The following is a 26,945-nucleotide window of genomic DNA, read 5'->3' as shown; positions in this document are numbered from 1 at the left end:
GGGCTAAACGAAAGAAAAACAAAGAAGTCAGAATAAAATATATTTATTCAAAAACCTTACTGTCTACAGTGGTGAACTGTACCTCCTTATTGTACTTAGTTAAAAATGCATCTGTTTGAGATACTGCACAATGCTGGCATTTCTGCACATCAGTTATATTTCTTTGGAAAAGACTTATGTCATCAATATTTTTATTTATATATTGTTGGAACTAATACTTTTACCATTGCTAACCACTCAACTGTAAAATGAGAAGGTGTCTTTCAGATGAAAGCAAGGAAAATAAATATTTTATTCTGAATACAACAGGTTGCATATATCAATGTTTTATTTTCAGATCTTACCACTTACTGGTAAATTGAATGAAAAATATAGCATGCATTTATGCACATGTGTGTGTGGTTGTTTGGGTGATTTAATATATAACTAGTAGAGCAAGCATTTCATATTTTTACTTGCTAAATTTCTTAATTTCCCAGTAAAGCTTCTTATTTTATATATACTGCTTTTGATGTCTCATAATGTTTGAATATCCAAACTTATCTACATTTTGCTTTCTGTCACATTTTTTTTATCAGATTCTCTACTCTTGAGGATGACAAATAGTAGTTATTGAAAAAGTTTAGTCTGTACTGTATTTGGTTTCCAACTTTATTTTATTTCTTTGCATTTAGTAATATAGAACTGTTATTTGTAACAAAATTTGACTTATTGATTGATGCTTTTAGAAGTATGGGAATTAAGCTGACTTAGTCATTAACTCGGGGAGATTTGTCCATTCCAGGCTGTGGTAAAAATGGAGCAAATCATTTCTATTTGGATTTAAATGTTCCTGTCTTGTATGATAGAGCTGAATGAAACAATGGAATCACTTTTTCTCAAAATCATTGTCATTTAATGTCATTTTCCATACTGACATGGGTTGGATGGTTTGACAGGAGCTGGCCAGCTGAAGAGCTGCCTGGGCACCATGCCTGTTTTGGCATAATATATTTGAAAATGGAGTTGAAATATGTAGAATTTATATGATTAAAGAAAGCACCTGTCTTTTGTTTTGTAGACCTTTGGTATTCAGGTTCTGTCAAATGTAATGTTTATTTATTCACATTGTTTTTAATTATCTCATAGCTTCAATTTCAATGATGTGATTGCTTTTTTTTTTTGAAGGACATTGTAGAATAGGTAGGAGAGGCTTGATCTGGCTAGTTTGAACATAAAACAAGTTAAATATTTAGGCTGGACATGACCAGTTTTGAATGCTAATGAGTTACATTGGTGCTTTCTGTCAGGTTACACAAACATGGCTTGTGCTAATGTTTTCTCTGATCCACTTCATCAATTCTGTTATACCCGAAGGTTCAGTTGTCTCCTACACTCTTCCTTTTTATACATCAACTTCCTACCATCATACCCAGCAGTACCCCAGCTGATAAAATTCACTTTTATTCTTCCCTAACCTTCCATACCTAATATTTATTTCATGTGTAACCTGAAGATCTTGCATTAAATCTGTACTGACAGGTACAATCAGCAGCATGAAAACAGGATTTTTCTCATCCTCTCTCAATATGAACATCCCACAAATAGAACCGTTACAATCACTTCAAATGCTAGGCCTTACCATCAAGCAGAGGTCATTTGGGATGATAATGCATCGCCTCTCTCCTGGCAAACACACTTGCTCAACATAATAAAGACTGAACTTCTCCTTCAGAGCCAGAAGATACTTTTGCCCATAACTACTGAATCTCTTAAAAGTTGAGGTGAAACCCACAAGGTACAACTCCCATATCTAGGATGGTGAAGTCACTCACAAACACTGTCCATCCTCTTGCTTGTAGACTTGTCTCTTATCTACCTTTTCTACAAACTCTACAGTGATCTTTGATTCTCGGAACTTGCTGGTAACATGTCAGTACCCCTCAGGATACTGCTAGTACCTCTTTTTATCATCCACATTGTGTCTACTCTACTCCACCGGGCGCTTGACTAACCAGTATTCCCAGTCCTTCCTCCACTTTTGAACATTGGTCTTCTGGAATTCCCACCATATAAATATAGTGATTAGTGTTGACTGTTCCCGATGCTGATCATGTGAAGTTACATGCCATCTAAGAGTAACTTAGTTAAAGCATCACAAGATACTGACAAATTAGTTGCCTGTTATGGAGAAAAGAATGTGCTTTCTCTTTTATTGTTTATTTGTATAATTTTGGTGCTATTTATATTTTCTTTAAATTCTTTTTATTTTCAATATTAAAAAAAGATCCTCTTGTTATTGTAAAATTTTTCCAGTTTTTTAAATAACTTTGCATATAACTTTACATTTTTTTTTGCTAACACTTTGAAAGAATGCTTTCCATTTTAATTATCATTGTAATTAGCTTATCATTGTAATTAGATTAAAAACAGGTAAACAATCTCAGAAATTTTACTAAGTTTTAATGGGCTAATTACCCAATCTACCAAACTGATTTCTTTTAGATTCTGTGAAAATTTGAAAAACAGTATCTTAAATGTTGATTTTGACAGTTTTTTTCCTATTTTTTTGTTACAGACGGAACAACAGTTGGACTGCGCATTAGATTTGATGCGTAGACTGCCGCCACAACAAATAGAGGAAAATTTAAGTGCACTTATAGATATTGTAAGTAATGGATTTAATACTTTTATTACTTGTGTTGAGAATAAAGTGGTTTGATAACAGCTTCATGATACCTACTTTAGAATTTTGCTATTCTAAGATTTTTGTCTCAGAGTTGTTTAAAGTTGGTTATACACTAAACATTTTATATAATTAGCTTTAGGTGATTGGGTTTAAAACCATTACAACTTCCAAAATCCTGTATTGCCTTTGTTGTTTCTCTTAGACAAAGATATTTTAACATAGGAGTTAAGATATTCTTCTTTAAGAAACTTGTTTTTTCTATTAATATGTTTATTTGAAGTGGAACATCAGACTATATAAGGTTTTAGGTGAAAGTAAAGAATATGTACACCCAGTGACTTTTGTTACACCGAAAATGGGATGTGTATGTATTCTTTACCTCCACCAGCTTTTAAAAGTTTTCTTAGTTTGAGGGTTTGGAATAGCTTAATGAAATTAGTACAGATGAGGGAATTAAAAGAATTTTTAATGATAAAAATAATCTATAGTAATTTAAACAATAAACGTTGAATTATTGGTAAACAAATAAAACGTTTTCAAAGATCTTCATAAAAAATTGATATGACCGAAATCTTTGTTAATGAGTGTTAAAAATTGTTAGCATTGCAGTCCATAGACTCTACTGTTTGACATGGCTAGTGTAGATGATGATGATGAATGTGAATTGTTGGAAATTGAGTGAGGTGTGGAGGCTTATGCCTTTAAAATGAGATATGAGACAATTGCTAAAGTGAATAGGTTTAGCTTGGAACGATCAGTGTCAGGGTTGATATTGAGGAAGGGAGTGGTATGACAAGTGAGATAAAGGTTGGCAGTTGTGGACATCTGATACTCAGTTCCATAACTGATTCTCAACCAACTCAACTGTTAAAGTTCTAATTTTCTTTTACATCAGTTTATGTCATAATATTTTTAACTACAGGATTTATATATTTGAGAGGATAGCTTGTTGATCTTCACTTGGAAATAAAGGTTAGGGAGTTTCCTAAATGTTTTAGTAGCTGGGTGTTAATTTCATGAGGGTACATAAAATAGATATTGATTAATGTTATTTATAACCAATAGTACACTAATTAAAAGTTTGTGATGCTTACAAATGAGATGATGCTAGACTGAAATGCATGCAAGAAGGTATAGGCTTCACCAGCCAAACTCTGCTATGGAAAACCAATTCATAGCCTGTAGCTATGCATACTTATGAATGCACTCCACTATAAGGATATGGAGGCCTGAATATGATTCTTTCTTGTAGACTAACTGAACAAAGGTATTTATTAATAGCCTCTACCTGTTGAAAGAGTATGCCTGCTATTAGAAGAGCGCTGGACTATTTTTCACTATTTGTAACAAGGAAATCAAGGTATAAGTTACAGTGTGTGTGTGCATATATATAAAAATAATAATCTCTTCCCACATTTCTTCTTTGTCTGCATATTGATACTTTAACTCCACCATTTTAATAGCTTAATAAACTAAACCATGTTTCATATTTCAAAATAAGAATTAGAATATATTTGGGTGTCTTTATTTATATAAGTTTAATATTTTCAATACCACCCTATCTGGATCTATTCATATTACAGTATTATTTCAGTTAACAAGAATGATATGAAGTTTCATTTCGTCAACACTCACATAATATATAGTCAAAGTTGTTACTAAACCATTTCAAAATTTTGATTATATTAAAAATTTATTGAAGTACAGTGTGGTAATTAAAACTTTGTATGACATATTAAGGAAAACCATTAACAAATTAACAAATTTCTAAGTAGTTTGAAGAATCACCAATTTTAGTTTTACATTTTTATTTCACTTATTTTACCACAATAATGGTCTTGATGGCTTAAATATACAGATACTCTACAAGATGTCATTTTGCCTTGCGTTATTTTCTATCTGTCTGCTTCTGTGTCCATCTCTCAGGCTTACTGTTTCTGTTTTAGTCTGTCAAACTAGTTCGCTTGTCTTCCTTTGCTTCTGCCAATCTCTCTTCTGTGAACTGAGTTTTACTCATTGCATTAGCATTTACTCTGTCCAATTAAATTCCATAAAACTTACCAAATTACAATTTTACTCATTCTGATTTATCTGTTTATTACAAAAATCATTCATGAATTAGTTGTAATGTATCCATTATCATGTAGGATAGCTTAAAATTTACTTTGATATTTTGTAAATATAATTATAAGCCTTCACTATATATTGACTACAGGAAATAGTCTAATATTAGGCACTAGTGTTAGACTATTTTCTGTTGCCAATATACAACAAAAGCTTATAATTCTCTAGAAAATTTCAATCAGCAGCACTGTTTACTAATTCATGCAGGATTCACACATTTACTTTAGCTTTAAATGTGTAATGTTTATAACTGAAAGTTAGAAATATTTATTTACTTTCTAAAATTCTAAATATTTACTTCTTGCAAAGATGTATTACCACTTATTTTAAAACTTCCTTTTGGCTGTGTCTTTGGGTAGAGCATGCAACTTTCTTGCCTTTGGCAAGTACACTAATTATTAAGAAATTATACAATTATATGCTACCAACTTCAATGAAATCTGTCTTAACAATCAGGATATGTTGATTTCATTATTCATGTCCACAGCCACATGACACATGTAATATAAATAGTTATTTCTATGACCACATAACAAATGTGATTTAAAATATTAATTTCCATGGCTGAATAAATATTTCAATTTACATTGGAAAAAGGCCATTTGATAGATTAGCCTGTAGAATATAGAACAAGATAGCATGACAGCATGCTTTCTTGGTCTGTATTCTTCTGTTTCTTGACACAACAAGTGGTGTACCACATGTGTGTCTCCATCTAAGAAACTCTTCCTTTGCTAGAACTGTAACCTTTAAACTCACTCTTCACCAACACTTAATCTGAAGACATATTTTGTAAATACATATTGTAAAGACATATTTTGAATATACTCTCTAAAAATATGGGTAAATGTCTCAGACTGGATTTGAAATAGAAATTCCTCAATTCTAAACAAAATGATGGTTAGCTATGTGTATACAATCGAATCTGTATTAAATTAAAATTGCTATATGTATATCATACTATACAGATTGTTAGAATACTTGATATTGTGAAATTGTCTGAAGTAAAAATATCTTCATAGACTTGTGTTAAAAACTCTATTGGAGTGAGATGAACATTGATAAGTCTACAGTGTATACATTTAGTATGATACACAGAAAGCAGTTTTAAATGATGCTTTTATCTCAAATATTTAGATTTTTTAAAAGTTAATCATCAGTCTCATTGATTTCACCACTCGGGGAAGATTCTGTAAAGTCTGAGCATTTTCCCTATTTCTAAGACTAAGTATTAAAAAAAATATTAGCCTGTACCATTATTCTTTTTTTATTGATTATATTTATATGGCAGTGCCCTTCCATGGCCACAGTCTCTGGCTGAAATGCATAAAAATATATATTTTTGCTTATTTATGATTAAAATCAGATTTTCTTCTTTTATGTATTTTAATCTTTAATTGATGAGGATAGTAAATGTAATACACCTTTTCTTTTGTTTCTACTAGGCACCAGCTCTATGTGAAGATTTACTTTCTTCTGTTGATCAACCATTAAAAGTAGCTAGTGACAAGCTTACAGGACGTGATTATCTTCTATGTGACTACAATAGAGATGGCGATTCTTACAGGTAAATTTCATTTTTATTAGTTTTCTGTATTTATTTAGGGCTGAGTTTAACATTGAAGGGATCCCACTAGATAATCTTTTTGTGCCCCTATCCAATCAAATAAGAAATAAAATATAAAATTACATTCTGGGAGGATGGCCCTGCTCAGTATGTAAGAAGGGAGTTGGTAGAAACTCCATATGTTGTACCCAGTGCAAGCTTTGGATATGTAACAGGTGTAGTGGTATCACAGGAAGGTTAATGGAGAATATAGTCTTTGTGTGTGGCAGATGTGCAGGCACTAAAATATGCAAACAACGGGTTCCCTCTAATGTTCTAGTGAATCAGAAGTAGTTGATAGCTTCTGTTACCTAGGAGACCAAGTTAGCAGTTGTGGGGGAAGTTCTGAAAATGTAGTTGCTAGGAAAAGAACTGGCTGGACGAAGTTCAGAGAGCTTCTACCTTTGTTGGTAACTAAGAGTCTCTCAGAATGAAAGACAGGTTGTATGATGTCTGTGTACATACAGCTATGTTACATGGCAGTGAAACATGGACTTTGATTACAGAGGACTTGCAGAGGCTTGAAAGAAATAAAGCTAGCATGCTCTGCTGGATTTCCTTTTCAAACAACGAAGTAAATTTGACAGTAAGTAGATATAGATCCAAGCATTTGCACAAGTGTAGCTACCTACCTACCTACATATATATTTTTATATATCTTGCCAGGTTAGATTGGAGCCTGGTTTGTCAGTCCTCAGTCAAACTGTCCAACCCATGCCAACATGGAAAGTGACGTTAATTGATGATGATGAAATTTATAAGTTCAAAAATTGCAGAAAATTTGTTAATGGGCAGTTTCGCTTAATGGTAAAGAACTTGACTGGTATTCACAGATGTGTGTTAGTGTTTCATGGCTGACCACCTACAAATTTTTCTGCAATATAAGGATTATTTATCCTCTTCATGCTGTTCAGCATTATTCTGTATTTGAAAATAAAATATTTCCATATCTGTATATTTCAATACATCTCAAAGCTTGTTACAAAGCAAACTTGTTTGTTTACCTATATCGTAATTTGAATTTCACATACAGCATCTATATGAAGCTAAATTTATAAGTTCAAAAATTGCAGAAAAATTTGTCTGTGGGCAGTTTAGCTTAATGGTAAAGCACTTGACAGGTAATCACACATGGGATTTCATGTCTCATGGCTGGTTGCTGACAAATTTTCCTGCAATATAAGGATTATTTATCCTATTCATGCCGTTCAGCATTATTCTGCATTTGAGAATAAATTATTTCCATATCTAGCTGTATATATATATATCTATATATATATTTATGCCTAGTGTTACATACCTGTATAAAAATATAATTTCCATCTCTATTTTGCAACTCTTGTGCACTAGTTGCAAATAAAGTTTATCTTCTCTTTTAGCCTATAATTAATCCTACTATACTTCTATGTCTAGTATATTTGTTTAGAATTCCTGCCTATTATATATGTATTTGTATTATACATTATGTATGTATATGTATTATGTTATGAATGTAGTGATATGCTTGTGTAAATTGCAGGTCACCTTGGAGCAATATGTATGACCCACCATTGGATGATGGTACTTTACCATCAGATCGATTGAGAAAGCTAGAAATAAAAGCTAATGCTGCTTTTGATCAATATAGAGAAATGTAAGTTACTCACTTCCCTTCATTGGTTTCAGTTATGTAATAGATGCACAATAGTATTATAACTTTGTAAGGCTGTGAGCTAACAGAATCATTAGCATGTTGGACAAAATTGCTCAGCTGATTTTTGTTTGTCTTTACATTCTGAGTTCATATTTCACCGAGGTCAGCTTTGCTTTCTATTCTTTCGGGGTCAGTAAAATATGTACCAGTTGAGTACTGGGGTTGATGTAATCCATTAGGCCCCTCTCTGCAGACTTTAGGCCTTGCTCCTATAGTAGAAAGAATTATAACTTGTAACAACTAACAGTGCATGTAATTTATCAATTTTATTTTTTAAATTTCTTTTTGAAGCTTTGAAAATGCAACAACTGACTGGTTTGTTGTTATAGCCCCTATATCTCTTACTGCAGATTACGCTACTATAAGAAATTTTAGGTACATCTCTGCACAGTTAAGAACTACGTGAATTCATTGTTTCCTACACATAAATATAATCTTTTACTCTTTTTTATTGGTTTCAGTCATTGAGCTGCAATCATATTTATGAGCCACCTTAAGGCGTTGATCATATTGACTTCAGGACTTATTTTCAGGTGTAGCACTTATTTATCTGTCCTTTGCTGAACTGCTAAGGTACAGAATACTAGTTTGTAAACAATGTAAACACATACACATGCATACTATGGGATTCTATGCTGTTGCCATCTACCAAACTTTACTCCAAGGCTATAGCAGAAGACACTTTTCTAAGATACCTCTCAATGGGATTGAAACCAAAACCATGCACTTCCAAAGTGAACTTTTTAATCAGATAGCCATGCTCCCTTTTATGACAGTAATTTTGAAAGTTTTACTGCGAGTACATGAGCCAGCTGGGAACTGAAGCAGACTTTCTATGGCTGAATGCCCTTCCTGTTGCCAGCCTTCACCTGCTTCCAAGTGAAGTAGTATTTCCCCATGGTCATATATATTTTCATAGAAGATTGGAAATGGACACTGCTTCTATGATGTTGATGCTCATTTACAACTATTACACGGTGTCAAGATAATGAGACACAAGTGCATGCATACATACAATTAATGTAAATAGCTAGGCACAATGGAAAAGTTAATAAAAAGGAAATATAAACAGGAAAGGAAAAATTAATATAAACAGATAGGTGCAATCTGATACCAGTAATGACTATATATATGAAGGGTAATGACCATGGGATTGCACCTAGAAAATTACCACCTGAGGTACAAGTCAGGGCAAGGTTGTCTATGGAAGACCAGCTGTTGGCCATGCATAGTCAAAAGGTTACATTTTCATATGTGGGTATAAAGAAATTAAGTTTCCATATTTGGAAATAAAGGAATTAAATTTCATCTACAGTCTCCTAAATATTTTGGAACTATAGGATGGCGTTAGGAAGGGCATCAAGCCGTAGAAACACTGCCAGATTTGACTGGGCCTGATGAAGCCTTCTGGCTTCACAGACCCCAGTAGAACCGTCCAACCCATGCTAGCATGGAAAACGGACGCTAAACGACGATGATGATGACGATGAGGATAAATGGTAATTTATACTAAAGTTTAGTTTATTCAATATAGATGTTGCATTACTTTCTTCTATTTGAATCATTCCCATTAAGATCTTCAAGAATGATGTTCTGGTTAAAGTTTTGAATATGTCCTTAAATGTATATGAATATGTCCTTAAAGGCTAGGGCAGAAGTGGTGTGGCTTTATTTCAGGTTGACTAACAATGAACTTATATTGATGCGGCTGTAAGTGGGCCAAGCCTGTTCATTGTTGTTCACTTAGATGGGTAAAACAAGTGATATTAAGGTGAATTGGTTGTTTAAAGTTAGGTTCCCTATATAAGAGTAGACCTACCTGTTTGGAGTGTTTGTAACACTAATGAAATCTCCAAAGAAGTAAGCCACGAAGGGTTGAAATAGGATAGTTCGTTCAGATTATAGCTAATTAGCTCTCCCATACACATGAAACAGCAATGTATAAGAGCAGAGAAAGATGTGTTGTTCTGCAAACATATCCACTCCTTGCTCATATATATTGTAGTTGTTTATCTGGTTCTGATTTTTTCTGTCTTTTTGTTTCTTTCAAAGATTGATTCCGTTTATTTCTGTAAATTTTGTTTTACGGCTAACTTAGAGAAAGGTAGCGCATATAGCCTTTTGCAGGATGTTTAAGACAGGTCCTGATACTTATTCTATCAATTCCTTTTGCCAAACAGCTAAGTTATGGAGTGTAAAACACCAACACCAGTTGTCAAGTGGTGGTGGTGGACTAACAAAGAGACACGCACATTTTTTCAGTTTCTGTCTACCAAATCTACTCATAAGGCTTTGATTGGCCCAAGGCTATAGAAGACACTTGCCCAAGGTGTCACACAGTAGGACTGAACCCAGAACCATCTTGTTGGGAGATAAGCTTCTTCTCACACAGCCACACCTCCTTTACTTTTCCGATATTCCTCTATTGTCAGTTGGTGGAGATTTAGCTGTTTTTTTCTTTATTCTCAAGGAATTTTCTTCTAATCTTATCAGCATTACTTGACTCATTCACCATATTTTCTATCCATTGACATTTTCCTAATTCCCTTTGGAACAAATGATTCAGTCTCAGCTAAATGTAGTTTCAGTCTTCAACAGTATGTAATATGTCATCAGGTATGTTGAACATGTGTTCCTTTTTATCTAGTGCTTGGTCCTCTGGTTTCTGATAACATTATTTACATTTTAAAGATTAAACTCTTAAATATATTTACTGAATAATCTGTTTTTCTCCTCCTCCCTTTTTAAATTTATGAGAGAGCTTGCTAGCCCATTAGTGATTATATACATATACCGTCCTCATCATTTTAAAGTTCACTTATATCCATGTTTGTATGAGTCAGACAGAATTTGTTGAGGCAGATTTTCTCTGGCTGAATGCCTTTCCTGTTATCAACCGTCACTTGTTTCCAAGCAAAGAAATATTTCCCTACTGCCAGACATATTTTTTACAGAAGACTAGAAATGAACAAAGATAAGGGTATGCACAAACACACATATATGGGATAGACTACTTTCAGTTTCTGACTACCAAATCAACTGTGCAAGATCTGGTTGGCCTGAAGCTATACTGGAAGACAATTACCCAAGGTATTATGCTGTGGGACTGAACCTGAGACCACATGACTGGGAAGCAAGCTTCTTAACCAGACAGCCACTTCCATATCTATCCTGTGTATCTATATGTAAGTGCGACTGTGTGGTTGAATAGTTTGCGTTCCAACCACATGGTTTCAGTTTGAGGCCCACTTTGTGGTACCTTGGGCCAACCAAAAGCCTTGTAAATGGACTTGCCAGATGTAAACTGAACGAAGCTGTGTGTGTGTGTGTGTGTGTGTGTGTGTGTGGTGTGTGTGTGTGTGTGTGTGTGTTATTCATTCCCATGAAAGCATCTCTCAAAAACACCTTGGAAACATGAGAGTTGACAGAAATCCCATTTGACCCATGCAAATAGTGAAAACTGGACATTAAAGAGATGTGTACACACACACTTCCCGTTACCAACCCTCACTTGTTTCCAGGAAAGGCCATATGGTAATATTTCCCCATGGCCAGACACTTTTTTCATGGAAGAGTGGAAATGAACAACATTGCTTGTTGGTGATGCTCATATTCAATTTTCATGTGATGTCAAGGCAAAGGTGTGTGTGTACACACACACACACACACACTACTTCTAGTTTCTGTCTACCAAAACTACTCGCAAGGCTTTGGTTGGTCTATGGTTCTAGTTGAAGACACTTGCTCAGTGAGCCTGAACCACATAGTTGAGAAGCAAGCTTCTTAAGCACCTAGCCATGCATGCTTCTATGTGGTATTATAGAGTAAAATTAAGAGTTAATTAATGTCAGCTATATTTGGAAATACAATTGATTTTTCGAAATCCAGTTTTATTAACTTAGTAATTGACTTAATCATCTTTGATTAAAAAACAAATGAAAGTTTTTTTGTGATTTATTTTCAGAAAACCCCAATTTTTTTGATGTTTGTTCATTGGTTTGTAATTTTGTTTAACCCTTCAGCATTTAAACTCTCCAGATTTGTCTTCTCATACATACCCTACAATGTTATTGTAAAAAATAGTCACATCAAGATTTTGAAGCTACAAGATAATGCCTGATTAATTCAAAACAATATGAATAAACAAGCATTACATTTGAGAGAGTATTCTGAATGCTAAATGGTTCATTTTATTTTTTACATGCTGATTTCACAACAGAGTAAGATTTTATTCAATATATATAATTTGTTTGGTATAATTTTGAGAATGGAGAAGAGGAAGCTATTGAAAGATAAAGAAAAACACATTCTACTTCATTCTCGAATGTCTTGGCATTATTGTCTAAGTTTTTGGAAACACTATAAATAAAATTACTTCTTCTGTAGATGTGTACGTGAGAACATTGGATATCCAAGCCTAGAACTCAAATGTTTAACGAAAAGCTTCTTAACGTTTTTATATTTTTACTAAGACTTATTTAGGGACTAGTTGTATCTTGTAATTTACTGCCACATTCTTACTAACAATGAAGTCTATATTCTTGGACATTCTTACATTGGCAACACTGTTTCAGCATAAATCTTTCAACAGAGAAAGGCTTGGTGCATAGTTGACCTTGGCTTAGTTTCTTTTCCTGTTACTTCCTACAACAATTAATGTGGTGTAGAGTTAGTAATTGCATTTCAGTAGTTTCATCTGCCTAAACCAATGTGAAGGCGACTCTGTTGTAAACTCATCTACTAGAAATAACTGCCAATTCTTTAGATTTTGCTCTAACTTATGAAAGAAACGCATTCATTAAGATGGACCTAGTTAGTCTTAAAAATTTGAAATGGTCACAAATAGATTGCTCTTAATCATAAGTCTACTCAATCAGGGTTGACTGAAATAACAACTAGCTGAATCCTGAGAAAATATATTCAGATTGAAAGTGTTTAGAATTGATTTAAACTTATTTGGTTCTCAATCAATTGATAAAACAACAATGAGTCTTCAATATTTCTATATCTATCATGTCTTGTGTTTTCCTTCATATCTCTTGTAAGAATTTCAATTTTTAAAGTTCAAATTCTCTTATTTTGTGTCCTCTTTTCACCAGCCAAGTTATTTTCCTCTGACATGTTTATAAGGCTGCTGATTATTTCACTTATCTTATTGTTTTACTGGTTTAGAGAACAGCAACTGTACTGCAACTACTGTTTAGAAAGGTTTTCAATCAAGTAGTACTTATTTTACTGGCCTTGTAAGTGAGAAAGCAAAGTTGACTCGGATGTAGAGGAACATAACCAGGAAAAGTTATTTTGTTCATATCAACCCTTGCTTATAGGCAGAAATCATAATTGTTTCAACTTTCACTTTGTGTTTGCATGGATGAAGCATGTTTTCTCAGAAAATTGGAAATGAATGACACTGTTTGTGTGATAGTGGCATTCATTTACAGTTATTTTGCGATGACAATATAAGGAGACATGTGTACATACATACATGCGTGCACATGTGTGCACACACACAGTTACACATACATTTATATACACATGATGGGCTTCTTTCAGTTTCTGTTGATCAACTCTAGTCACAAGGTTTTGGTTAGCCTGGGGCTACAGTAGAAGATATCTTTCCAAGGTATAACGCAGTGGTGCTGAACCCAAAACCATAAGAAGCAAATTTTTTAACTACGCAGAAATGACTATACCTGTAATCTGCAAATACATTCAATAAAATTCCATTCACACCTCAGTATATACTTAAACATCTTTTCTTGATTATAATTTTATAGGTATTTTGAGGGTGGTGTTTCTTCCGTCTACCTCTGGGATTTGGATCATGGCTTTGCTGGTGTTGTTTTGATCAAGAAGGCTGGTGATGGCTCAAAGAAGATCAAAGGTTGCTGGGATTCAATACATGTGATGGAAGTTCAGGTATGTTCTAAATATTTACATTTTCTTTATGCCAGATTTTGATATAGACTATTATAAGCTTTAGTTCATTTATTAAATTATTTTTTGGTGTGAGTGTGTATATGTATCCTTGTTTTGTCCACTTTCCATGCTGGCATGGGTTGGATCAGTCATTATAGTCAGGGTCTGTATAAATAGATGGGTACTACTCTCTTTAACCCCTTCTTGATAGGGTTTCATTTCTTGTTTGGTTTCTACACTTTGATGCCCTCACACCAACCAATTCAGAGTGTATACCCCCCCTTTTTTTTTTTCCGTGACACCAGCAATAGCACATGTATATGATATAGCAATAATGGTTTCCTTCCAGCCTTTCCTAAAGGAAGGGTTAGAAAGAAAGGATTTGTAGGAATTTGTCAAGTTTTATGTAGAAGACATTCCAAGTGGTCAGTGTCGATTTTTCTATATTTTATTTGTTCAAATATTTCTTGATTGTGTTCTGAAATTATATCAGGAATTATCATGAAAATTAGTAAACCAGTACTAAAATAAACCAAAATACTATATTCTTAGAATATTTATTTAATACTTATAAAGCTTTTCTTGTTTGAATGTGTTTGAAAATAACTTAATATTCTATTGTGAACTTTTACATGTCATGAAAAAATGAACTGTAATCATGAGAGCTGATTTTGTGCTTTAATATATAAAGATTACAGAAACAATGTTTCTCTCTCTGACTTGTGGTTCTTCATACTTTTTGTTTTCTTTTTTTTTATATTCTTTGTTTTGGGGGCCTATTTGTAGTATAACTTTATATAATCAGTAGAGTTAGTATTGTCTGTATATTGATTGTATTTTTCTACCATCATATACAATCATTCCAGAGCCTCTTTTGTATCAGTGTTCCTTTGTGAAGTAAGAGGTTCAAATTCTTTTTTTAAAAAACCTATTTATTTTTCAGTTACTAGATTGACAGAATAAATTAGTATATTATGGAATTATGAGACTGTTGCAATTTTGTAGGTAATTTTTGAAACAGAAAGGTCATTATATGAGCAAAATAACATGTAAAATGTTTAGAAATTAAAACTTCAGTTATATTTAGCAACTCTGAACAGGCAGGCTGAATATATTCACAGTTGAGTTTTTTTACTGGGGAAATGTCTGTTTCTCAAGATATGCAATAGCATTATTATCATTAAAGTGGTGAGCTGGCAGAATTGTAAGCATGCACAGCAAAATGCTTAGTGACATCTCGTCTGTATGTCCTGAGTTCAAATTCCACTGAGGTCGACATTGTACCAGTTGAGCACTGGGGTTGATGTAATTGACTTACCCACTTCCTTGAATTGTTGGTTTTGTTTCAAAATTTGAAACCAATATGATTATTATTGTCATTATTATTCGGGTAGCAAACTGACAGAATCATTTTTATGTTGTATAAAATGTTAAGCAGCCTTTTTTTTTTGTCTGAAAGTAAAATACCAGTCAAGTACTGGAGTTGATATAATCAATTTCCCCACTTATAAAATTGCTGCTGGCCTTGTGCTAAAATTAGGAAGGCTTATTGGTGATTATGGATACTATTACTACATTACTATAGGTGGAGGCGTGGCTGTGTAGTGCCTTGGGCAAGTGTCTTCTACTATAGCCTCAGGCCAACCAAAGCCTTGTAAGTGGATTTAGTAGACAAAAACTGAAAGAAGTGTGTATGTATGTATGTATATATATATATATATATATATATATATATATATAACAATTGCAGCGTGGAAGGTGTTTATAAGCCATTTAAGAAACACACAAAAGCCGTTCGATTCACTTCAACATTTAAGTTTAATTTGTCAAAATATTTTCGTCGCTAAAATCCGCGACCTGTTCACTGACAAAGTCCGTGCTGCATCTAAGAAAGTAACAGTTAGTTCGTCATATATATGTACGTGTGTATGTGTGTATGTATGCATACATGTGTGTATGTATGTACATATGCATGTACGTACATACGCCTGTGTATGCATGTATGTATTTATGTATGTGTGTGTATATGCACGCACATACACTCTATAAAACATAAAGCTATAAACCTGTAGCGATGGATGGATGTAGAGTGACCACTCATCACAAAGCTATCAAATTTCAACTTCCTACAGCCGAAGCTAGAAAGTGATTTATGACACTTACTCCCAAAACTATACCCTAAAATCTATTATCAGATCTTTATCTCTATATCACAGAACTAATGTTTTACTATTGTGCGTATGTATGTATGTGCGTATGTATGTATGTGTGTGTGTATGTACATACGTACGCATGTGCGTATGTATGTATACGCGCTCGTATGCATGTGCCCATGTATGTGTGTGCGTACATGTACGTAGGTTTGTATTCATGTGCTACGTATGTATGTGAGTGTCTAGGAGAATGGGCAGACGTGTCAGTGTGTACATGTGTATGTGTATGTGAACGTATGTCCGTGTACTGGCATGTGTCCGTCCAAGTTGTGTACATGACTGTTACTTTGCTGAAGGTTGTATACATATTCACATATATGTTTGTATAGACGCACACACATATATATATATATATGTGTGGGTGTGTGTTTGTTCCTCTCATCATCGTCTAACCGTGAATGGATACAACGCCCAAGTGCAGCTGTACGTATCAAACAACGTCCGTTTATACCGTTGTATATAACTGCACATACGCACTGCAACCACAAAAGGGAGAGAGAGAGAGAGAGGGGTGGTTATAGAATAGTCCTTCTGAATGGGATCTGGATGTTACTCCATTCGGACTTTTGGTTGAGAGTAGGTTTGTATTCTTGTATACAAACAGGTCACAGAAGCTGTTTGGACACATGCCAGTACACGGACATACGCCAGTACACGGACATACGTTCACATACACATACACATGTACACACTGACACGTCTGCCCATTCTCCTAGACACTCACATACATACGTAGCACATGAATACAAACATACATACATACGTACATGTACGCACACACATACATGGGCCCATGCATACGAGCGCGTATACATACATACGCACATGCGTACGTATGTACATACACACATACATACATACATACGCACATACATACATACATACGCACAATAGTAAAACATTAGTTCTGTGATATAGAGATAAAGATCTGATAATAGATTTTAGGGTATAGTTTTGGGAGTAAGTGTCATAAATCACTTTCTAGCTTCGGCTGTAGGAAGTTGAAATTTGATAGCTTTGTGATGAGTGGTCACTCTACATCCATCCATCGCTACAGGTTTTAGCTTTATGTTTTATAGAGTGTATGTGCGTGCATATACACACACATACATAAATACATACATACATGCATACACAGGCGTATGTACGTACATGCATATGTACATACATACACACATGTATGCATACATACACACGTACATATATATGACGAACTAACTGTTACTTTCTTAGATGCAGCACGGACTTTGTCAGTGAACAGGTCGCGGATTTTAGCGACGAAAATATTTTGACAAATTAAACTTAAACTTAAATGTTGAAGTGAATCGAACGGCTTTTGTGTGTTTCTTAAATGGCTTATAAACACCTTCCACGCTGCAATTGTTTTCGTTTCAGCACACGATCTCAGATCAAATTACTTGCTATGCGAGTACATCTCCGTAATATATATATATATATATATATATATATATATATATATATATATAATGTGTGTGTGTGTCTGTGTCCTTCACTGCTTGACAACTGGTGCTAGTGTGGTTACATCCCTGTAACTTAGTGGTTCAGCAAAAGAGCCTGATAGAATAAGTACTAGGCTTTAAAAAAAAGTCTTGGGGTCAATTTTTCAAGGCAGTGCTCCAGCATGGCTGCAGTCAAATGACTGAAACAAGTAAAAGAATAAAAGAATTCCAGTAAACTTGCTAGATATTACAGACTGGAAACATTACTTCTCTCACCACTCTTTCACCATAACCATTTCTTTTTTTCACAATTCTACTCTGTGTGTGTGTGTGTGTGTGTGTGAGAGAGAGAGAGAGAGAGCGAATGAGTGAGAAATGACCTGCATACAACAACAGACATAAACCTCTGATCTTTGTACAGTCCTTGTGTTCCTGTGAGAAAGGAATGTAACTGCATCATCCAACATTCCTGATTAAAGAGAAAGCATGTTCTGTTCCTACTTTGATTCAATGGTTAAAACAGAACTAATTATTTCAATACCCTCTGTGTGTGTGTGTGGGGGGGGGGCAGATATTTCAAACTATTTAAATATCAGTTCCATATGCATATATCAATATTCATTGTAAAAGCAATTTTCTCACTTCAAATATTTTAAATAGACAGTGATACAGAATAATTTAGATATAATTGTAAAATATGAGCTAATGTCCGTTTTTGTCTTATTTTGCATTGTTTGTGCAATTTCATATGTTAACTTTGATTTGACAACTTATCTCTATTAATTTTCTTTTATTGCCATGATCTTGTAGGAAAAATCAAGTGGGAAGACAGCACATTATAAGTTAACTTCTACAGTGATGTTGTGGTTGTTGACTACAAAGGAAAGTTCTGGAACAATGAACTTAGGTGGCAGCCTTACAAGACAGGTAATGGTATTTCTTCTAATTAGTCTAAAATTTTTCAAGTTCCTCTGGAATGGAAGGGTGGGAGCAGAGATTAAGGATGAATGAGTGAGGCTAAGCAGTTACTTCTCAATTTGAATTGTTTTCAGTTTAGAAGTTGGATAGGAAACAGGCTGAATGATGTAGTTCCAGTGAAGGAGGAGAGATAGTTTAGTATAGTTATAACAACTGAAATAGTATGGAATCAGAAAAAAATGTTGGGTGGACCTATGATTAAAAGGCTGTTCATTCATGACTAAACCATTTTTTATGCACAGGGAATTCAGGGTCACATTATTCAGTGTGCCCATTTTTTTTTAGACAGCAATTTCATTGATTGGTTATGTCCTCATGACTGAAGATCATGGGCCTCAGACACAACCACCAAACCTTGCCACACACTGCTACCCCTTGTTGCAACTGTATACTTTGCCAGGGTCCTTCCAATCCAGTCCTTGATGTTATCACCCCATCTTTGTCATTTGCAAACTTGTTTTTCAGCCACTCAGCTCCTGAAGATGTGGGCACAGTTGTGCTGATAAAGCAGTGATTTGAGGGCTATTAGGTTGCTATTTTTTGGTGGTTGAGTGACCACATGGAAGTTCTTTGATTGACTTGGAAAAATTAATCCAAGAGGTGAAGGGGTTGTTATGGATGTTTGTTTTTATGTCCATTTTTCAATACAAGAATGGGTTTGACATATCGAGGCGTGATAGTGCAACTGAATGTCCATCCTGTTGCTGTCTTCAAGGGTGCAGTCAATGGATGGTTTGTTGACAGGAAAAATGACAACAATGTTTGTAGCTCTTGACCTTTGTAGAGTGCAAATGTAAACACACTCACTCACTCACACACTTGCTCACATGCACACACACTCACACTAAAACTCGAACACAACTCACACACTAAAACTCGAACACAACTCGCATACTCACTCAGGCACTCACATACCTGCACACACTCTAACACTCAAACATTTGCACACTCATGCACTAACACTTGCACACTAACATTCGCACACTCTTACACTTGTACATTCATGCATACTGACAAACTCTTTAGCACTCGCATGCTCACACATACTCCCGCACTCTCTAACATTCACACATACTCCCGCACTCTCTAACACTCACATATATGCACTCTCTAACACACTAACACTCACACATACTCGTGCACACTAACACTTGCACACTCTCACACATACTCTAGCACACACACACAGAATGAACTTATCAGATTGTGGTAAATATTTGAGTAGGCTTACAAGGCTTCTACACTTCTCTATCCTACTGGCTAACCCCTCACAATCTCAGTATGTGTCTCAGATTTGTTGCAGTCTCACATGAATACTAGGGAGCAGGACATTCCCAAGAACACTTAGAGATGCCTAAAGAAATCTTGCTGCCCTGTTCCATTCAGAGTAAAGACAGCCACTAGTCTGAAGGCCTGCTATTCATGATCAGCTCTTAATTTACCATCTAGGTCCAAGTTCCTCATCCATGCACTGAGATTCAAACTTTTCCAGTGTAATACTGCCACATTGCTGCTCATTCCGAGTCAACCACAAGATGCACATATCTCACAGCTGAAGATGGGGATGTATGCGTGTTTGTGTTTCCTGGAAATGCTAGTCTGGCTACCATATCTGTCTAGTGACCTGAGTTCACTGAACAAGTGTTTCAAAGCCAATCCCATTTTATGTACTTTCATACATCCTACTCTGAGTGTAGCCATGTTAGTTAGAAAATGGAAAGAGTAAGAAGTAATTTTACGGTTGGAGAATAAGAATTTAGTCTTCTTGAAAGGCCTCCTCCAAAAGTATTATTCATTGTCTTCATAAAGTTGAAGTTAATAAATGATGTTTTTTGTTTGGTTGTCATTCTTTTGGTGGTGTGGTTGTGGTTTAGCTGTTGTGGTGGTGTGTATCGTTCATTGAGATGATCTCTGCGGCTCTCTCTATCTGACTGTTAGCTTACAGTTTATGCTGGCCCTTTTGTATGAGGAGGAGTACTATTTTATTTTTCTTCATCTCAAGAAATACTTCTTGGAGCAAGTAATTTACCTTGTTGCATGATGTAGTCTCAGAATCAGAGATGTCTGGTGGGAAAGCATGAGGTATGATTTCTCATATGTGCATTTGAATTTTACTGGAAGACTATAGCTCTGATGGTAGGCTTTGTTGCTTTAAGAACGTCTGCTGCTTCTACTTTTCCTCTACAATCTCTTGCAGCTGTGTAGCCATGTTCAGAGCTGCAATACATGATTTGTTATCATTGGAAAGCTTCCTTGTTGTGAGATTCCTGTATGATCCATGACATGCTGTTGTCTTGTCTTGTGCTATGTTGGTGAAACCTATGTTCTTAGAATTACAGGCAGCTGGCATAGGAGTCACAATCACCATGCTGTTGATGGTAATGATGACAGTTGGTAGTAGTTAATGTGCCTTGGTAAGCAAAATTTTCAAGGCAGACAAAAGCTTTTGCATTACTGCCACCACTGACTACTGTCATGGGCTGTCTCCCACCACTCCTCCCACTTCAAACATTTAAACTTGCTGACCTTTTCAAGGGGAGGCAGTAAGTTGATTATATTGACTACAGTACTTAAATGGTGCTATATTATATCAAGAAAGAATGAAAGACCAAGTTGACCTCAGCAGGATTTGAGCTCAGGATGTAAAGAGCTGGAAGAAATGCTATTTGTCTGATGCATTGATGATTTTACCAGCTTGCTGCTATAATAATAGTAATGATGATAATAATTTCAAAGTTTGGCACAAGGTCAGCAGTTTCGGGGGGAAGGGTAAGCAGTTTACATTGTCACCTGTGCTTGACTGGTATCGACCCCAAAAGGATGAAAGGTAAAGTCGACTTCAGCAGCAGTAGCAATAATAATAATAATAACAACAACAACAACAACCTAAACCACTTTTGTTTCTTTACTTGCAGATAGAGTTGGATACTTCCGTTAGTGAATCTTCCCCACACATTGTCAATATAGGCAAAATGATTGAGGTTAGTATTGAAATGTTTCTTGTAATGTTAATATTTTCCTTAATCTGTGCTGAGGTGTCAATTGCATGACCTCTCTAATGAGAAACAAAGACATGTAATTATCAAATTCTGCATAAATTCCAAAAATACTACTGCAAAGATATTGGGAAAATTGTTAAACCTATTTCCGTGCTAACATGAAAATAATAATAATAATAATAATGAAATTATTGTGTACAGTGCTCAGGTGCACCACAACTTGTCAAAAGTACGTATAAAGCATATGCAGTAATGTACAAATGTCTGGAAAGCGAACAGTGTATGAGTCAGATACATGCTTGCGTGTGTATGGAGGGGAGAAAATCAGGTTTAGTGTTGGCGAATCTCAGGAAGCATGGAAGTTTTGAAGGATGCAGTGCTCCGTCAACTAACAACTGATGTCTGCAGTTTGTTCCATGCTTCAGCAGCTCTTAGCGTGAAAAAATGTTTCCGAAAGTCATGGAAGCTGTGCTGTTTTCTGACTTTGTAAACATGTCCACGGATGTTAGACAGGTGGAGTTTGAAAAGGTGCTCAGAGTTATTGTTTGTAAGATGGTTAATAATTTTATGGGTGTCTGCCAAGTCAGAAGTTAAATATTTTTACAGATCTGCTTCAGTTGTTGGATGTTATTAGTTTCACAGCTGAGTGCATTTGGTAACACAAAGTAGTTCAACTGTGAAGTGGAAAGTACCTTCTGTTTTCAGTCAGGTTGGTACATATCAGAGTTGGTGTATCTTGTTGACATCACTTCTAGAATACTTTATTTTACATCTTTAAGATTTTTTTTTATTTGATTTGTATGAACATAGTTTTAGTGGGTAATTTCAGCTCTGAGTTGTAAAAGTGCACTAGACAAGAGTCAACTTCACTTTTTCTATTTGTTATTAAAATACAACAAAGTACTAACTGTACAAAAAGTTTTAAACTTCAAACTATACTCAAAGAAATATTTTTGGCCTCCACAATAGCCTCTCATCCCTTTTAACACATCTATCACTCCCTTCTTATCACTCATGCTTCTAGCACCCATGCCTCCAGCACTCATGCTCTTATTGCTCATTTCTTTATCACTCTCCTCTTTTCACCCTCTTATACTGTGCTGCTAGTGTAACCAAAGATAGTACTGAATCTCTTTAGCTCGCCATACATTGCCTCCAGTATAACTAAAGATGTCACAGGACCTAACTGCCTCTCTCGTTTTTTGAGTACCGTCTCTCTCCCTCTGTTATTTTTATCGCCTAACTCTTATCACCATCATTGTTTTAATGCTTACTTTTCCATGCAAACATGGGTCAGATGGAATTTGTTGAAGCAGATTCTCTACTTATGCAAGGCAGCGAGCTGGCGAAATGCTTAGCGGTATTTCGTCTGTCTTTATGTTCTAAGTTCAAATTCTGCCGAGGTCGACTTTGTCTTTCATCCTTTCGGGGTCGATTAAATAAGTATCAGTTACGCACTGGTATCGATGTAATCGACTTAATCTGTTTGTCTCCTCTGTGTTTAGCCCCTTGCGGGTAGTAAAGAAATAGGTATTTCATTTATCTTTACGTTCTGAGTTAAAATTCCGCCGAGTTCAACTTTGCCTATCATCCTTTCAGGGTCGATAATTTAAGTACCAGTTGCGTACTGGGCCAATCTAATCAACTGCCCCACCTCCCCCCAAATTTTGGGCCTTGTACCTAGAGTAGAAAAGATTCTCTACGTATGTTCTCCACTGGGCATTTGGTATTATCATTCACCCTATTTATCCACCCCTGGTTATTTGTCTTAGAGCTTGTACCATGATAAAATGCACTCAGTACATTCAGTGGCTGATATTAGGAAGAGCATCTAGCTGTAAAAATCAGGCTAAAAATGAAACTTACCTAAGACATGGTTCCCTGACCTATCTAGAAAAGCAGAAATGATCTCTCCAATCCATGCCAGCATTAAAAGCAGATGTAAAATGATGATGAAGAATTTCAGTTCATCTGAAATGCTATGCTTGGCAAAGGTACAAACATCATAAATTTAATTTCCTTTCTCATTTAAATTTAAGGTCTTGTGTTTGCATTAACTTTGTTTATAAATTGAGCCCAGGACAGCCATCTCTGAGGAGACCTAGGATCAAATTGATTCCAGCTGAAACAGTCTCTTTTCAAACACTGCATATCAAGGAATATATTTTTCAATGTATTCTTTCTTTTTCAAGATAGTAGGGGGTGGTTTGAGTGAAAATTGACTGTTATTTCTAGTTTTTTGAGCAACCATCATGAAGCTTCCATGTTTGGTTCAGTTCTTATTATTAGGTCATAATTGTCAGTAGCTATCATCATTTAACATCCATCTACTATGTTGGTATGAGTTGAACAGTTTGACAGAATCCAATGAGCCTGTTGAGTTCCAATGTCTTGTTTTGGTATTTTTTCTATGGCTGGATACCCTTCTTAATGCCTCCACTTTATAGAGTGTCTGGTACTTCTTTAATTTTTTTTAAATGACAACAATGATGATGTTTCAATTCACAAGGCAAAGAAAAGGATCCCTGACTGAGTTGGGTTGAGAGGGAGATGTGCTTTTATGCTAAAGTATGATAATGGGAAAGGCACAGTCTTGATACAGTCTGAGATACATGGCTACCCTACATTATATGAGGGTGGGTGGGAGTAGCTGGAAAGTAGACTGATGATACAGAGAATGACTAATGATCAGGAAGGATGGGTCAATGAGTCCATTAGTGTAAGTGGGGAATGACAGGTGGATGTGTGTTTGGTGGTAAATATCAGCATGGAAGGGAAGGTGGAAGAAATAGGAGTGGGTCAAAGAAAGAGAAAGTGATAAATGGCAGTACAAGAGGGGAAGAGAGCCGCAATATAATAAATCTGCAGACAAGAAAATAAGGACAAATTGTGTGTTTGTGTACTGCAGTGATTAAGTCATTGGGTGTTTGCATGTACACATACTGAAATGTGCTTAGTTTTATGATACATTGACTTCATTAAATTGCCTGACACCACTCTTACAAAAAATGTTTCAAATATAAATTCAAATCTTAACTGAAATTGTATCACCTGACCTATAACATATTTCAGTGGGTAAATGGTCAAATTGAGTTCCAAATACCAGTTTAATCCTACTGTAGCTATTTTCTTTTGAACTGCACTGCTTTTGTCTCAATTTTGAAAATAGTGAAGAATTTAGTGAAATAACTTTATCATTAATTAGTAAGCTGGTGTTAGGAACAAATTAACAGGAAATTTTGATGGTTTTGATTTGGATAATTTTAAAAATATGAATTTTGCTTCAATGAACCATGGGCTGTTTTGGATCAAAAGGTTTAATATATATAGACAAATAAAGTTTGTTGATTTGTTCATAATTATTATTTAAAAAATTAAAGGATAAAGAACCATGTGTTTGTCTTAGAAATATATTAATAAAAAACTTTAACATTCTTTTTGCTTTTGTTGTTTTGCAAAATTATTAACTTAGTCTTAATGTAGATTAATTTTTATACTTTTCAAAAATTATTTGGTTTATAAATAAATAGTGAATTTCGTTATTAATTTACATTTTGAATTTCAATTATTTCTAGGATATGGAGAATAAAATTAGAAACACTCTTAATGAAATTTATTTTGGGAAAACGAAGGATATTGTGAATGGTCTTCGCTCTATTCAGACCTTGCAAGATCGCAAGCATGCAGAGGCACTACGCAACGACTTAGTGATGGCTCTACAAAAACGTCCACAAGCGCAATGATGTTGCAAGGGAGGCAACTAACATAATTCCGGCTTTCATTCGAACTCTGCAGAAGCTACCATATGGCCGGGTGGGATTATTACATAACACCTATAATGATATAATATTAATGATATTATCATTGTCTTCATTATCTTCTCTTACTGTTCCTCTTTTCCTCCTTTTTTTTAATTATATATATATATATATAAAAAGAAAGTTGATTGATGTAATTATACACACACACACACACACTTTTCTTTTGAATTTTATTTTTAAATTTAAATCCTTATTTCACTTTTTATTAGAATTAATGTTTATCTCTGAACATCAGTGCATCTTTCTCTTCTATAAGCCTCTTCATTCATTCCTTCTATGATTCTCTCTCTCTCTCTTTCTTTCTTCAATAAGAGTGCACTAGGCTTAAAACACTTACAGACAACATGAAACTAATTCCAGTTTCCCCGGCCACTCTGATTTGCCTGTGGCAGAATATGAGTGAAAGGTTGCAATAACTATGTATATTTGGTGACAAAAACTTCCAGCCAGACTCCTCCTAGCTTGATTAAAATGGACAGTGGTGAATGACCCATCTTCAGTATTTTGGTCTCACCATAAGTCTGGGCATGGCACCAGCTCTTGTTAGTTTAATGTGGGCAGTGCTCATTCATGCTGCCAGCAAATTTATTTTAAATTTTTCTTGCTGATATTTTTCTCAAAAAAATTGGATGATGGTAATAATAATAATAATAATTATGATAATTATAATAATAAAAGACACCAGAAAATAAAGAGTGAATAATTGAAAATTTAACGAATTTTGAAAATATATGAAAAGAAAGAGCGAAATGAATAAAAGATTGGATTCCATTAATTAAATGTCTACCACTGACCGATTTCTGATTCTAGAACTGCTTTTTTTAATGTATCAAGTATGGCCTTTTGGCTGTTGTCCCCTTTTTTTTTTTTTTTACTCTTCTAATTGTCACTAGTTTTTCCTGGTGTACAATTGCCAGCTTCATATAATGAATGCTCTCGTAATACAAGCATCATATCTACTTTTTCTGTTATTTTCATTCTTTATCAAACCTAACCAGTTATTTTAATATTTTATATATATGTATATTTCTATATATATATATATTGCTTATCTCATGAATTTTGAATCTTCTTCATTTTTATTTTTTTTCAAGGAAGGATATATGCCTTCATACAAGTAATTTCAATATTATTCAGAAAATGGCTATTTTTGTTTTATTGATTCCTCTTTGAGTTGTTTGCAGCTGAAATTTTATACAAATGATGCTGGTTTTAACATTTAATACATCAGAATAGTCTAAATACCAGGTTAGCAGTTGTTCTAACAACAATCTTGGTGTACATTTCCCATCCTTTATCTAACCATGTTAATATACCATTGAAATAAGTTTGCTAATGTTACTAAATACAATATCTTTTAATAATTTAGCTAAAGTTGGCTACTCAACCACAGCCAACACAGAATAGAATCAATCTTACGCATTAAATTATATTTTTTGTCTACAAGTTTGCCTCTCCAGACTT

General features: G+C 34.7%; 1 protein-coding gene across 1 annotated transcript in view; it reads left to right on the top strand.

Annotated features, from left to right (window-relative positions):
• The window catches only part of LOC115216321 (F-actin-capping protein subunit beta), an 84,378-nt gene extending 57,937 nt beyond the window's left edge, over positions 1-26,441 (top strand). Inside the window, exons 2-8 of the mRNA XM_029785532.2 lie at positions 2,558-2,647; positions 6,238-6,359; positions 7,918-8,031; positions 13,869-14,010; positions 18,494-18,610; positions 21,577-21,642; positions 25,236-26,441. Of these exons, the coding sequence (XP_029641392.1) occupies positions 2,558-2,647; positions 6,238-6,359; positions 7,918-8,031; positions 13,869-14,010; positions 18,494-18,610; positions 21,577-21,642; positions 25,236-25,403 (819 nt within the window). The 3' untranslated portion in view covers positions 25,404-26,441. The remainder of the gene's footprint in view (positions 1-2,557; positions 2,648-6,237; positions 6,360-7,917; positions 8,032-13,868; positions 14,011-18,493; positions 18,611-21,576; positions 21,643-25,235) is intronic.
• The last annotated feature ends 504 nt before the right edge of the window (positions 26,442-26,945 follow it).

This window comes from Octopus sinensis, linkage group LG10, assembly GCF_006345805.1.
Source record: "Octopus sinensis linkage group LG10, ASM634580v1, whole genome shotgun sequence".
Taxonomy (NCBI): Eukaryota; Metazoa; Mollusca; class Cephalopoda; order Octopoda; family Octopodidae; genus Octopus; species Octopus sinensis.
Note: the sequence above shows the minus strand (reverse complement) of the source record. Positions and strands in the feature narration are given on the sequence as shown.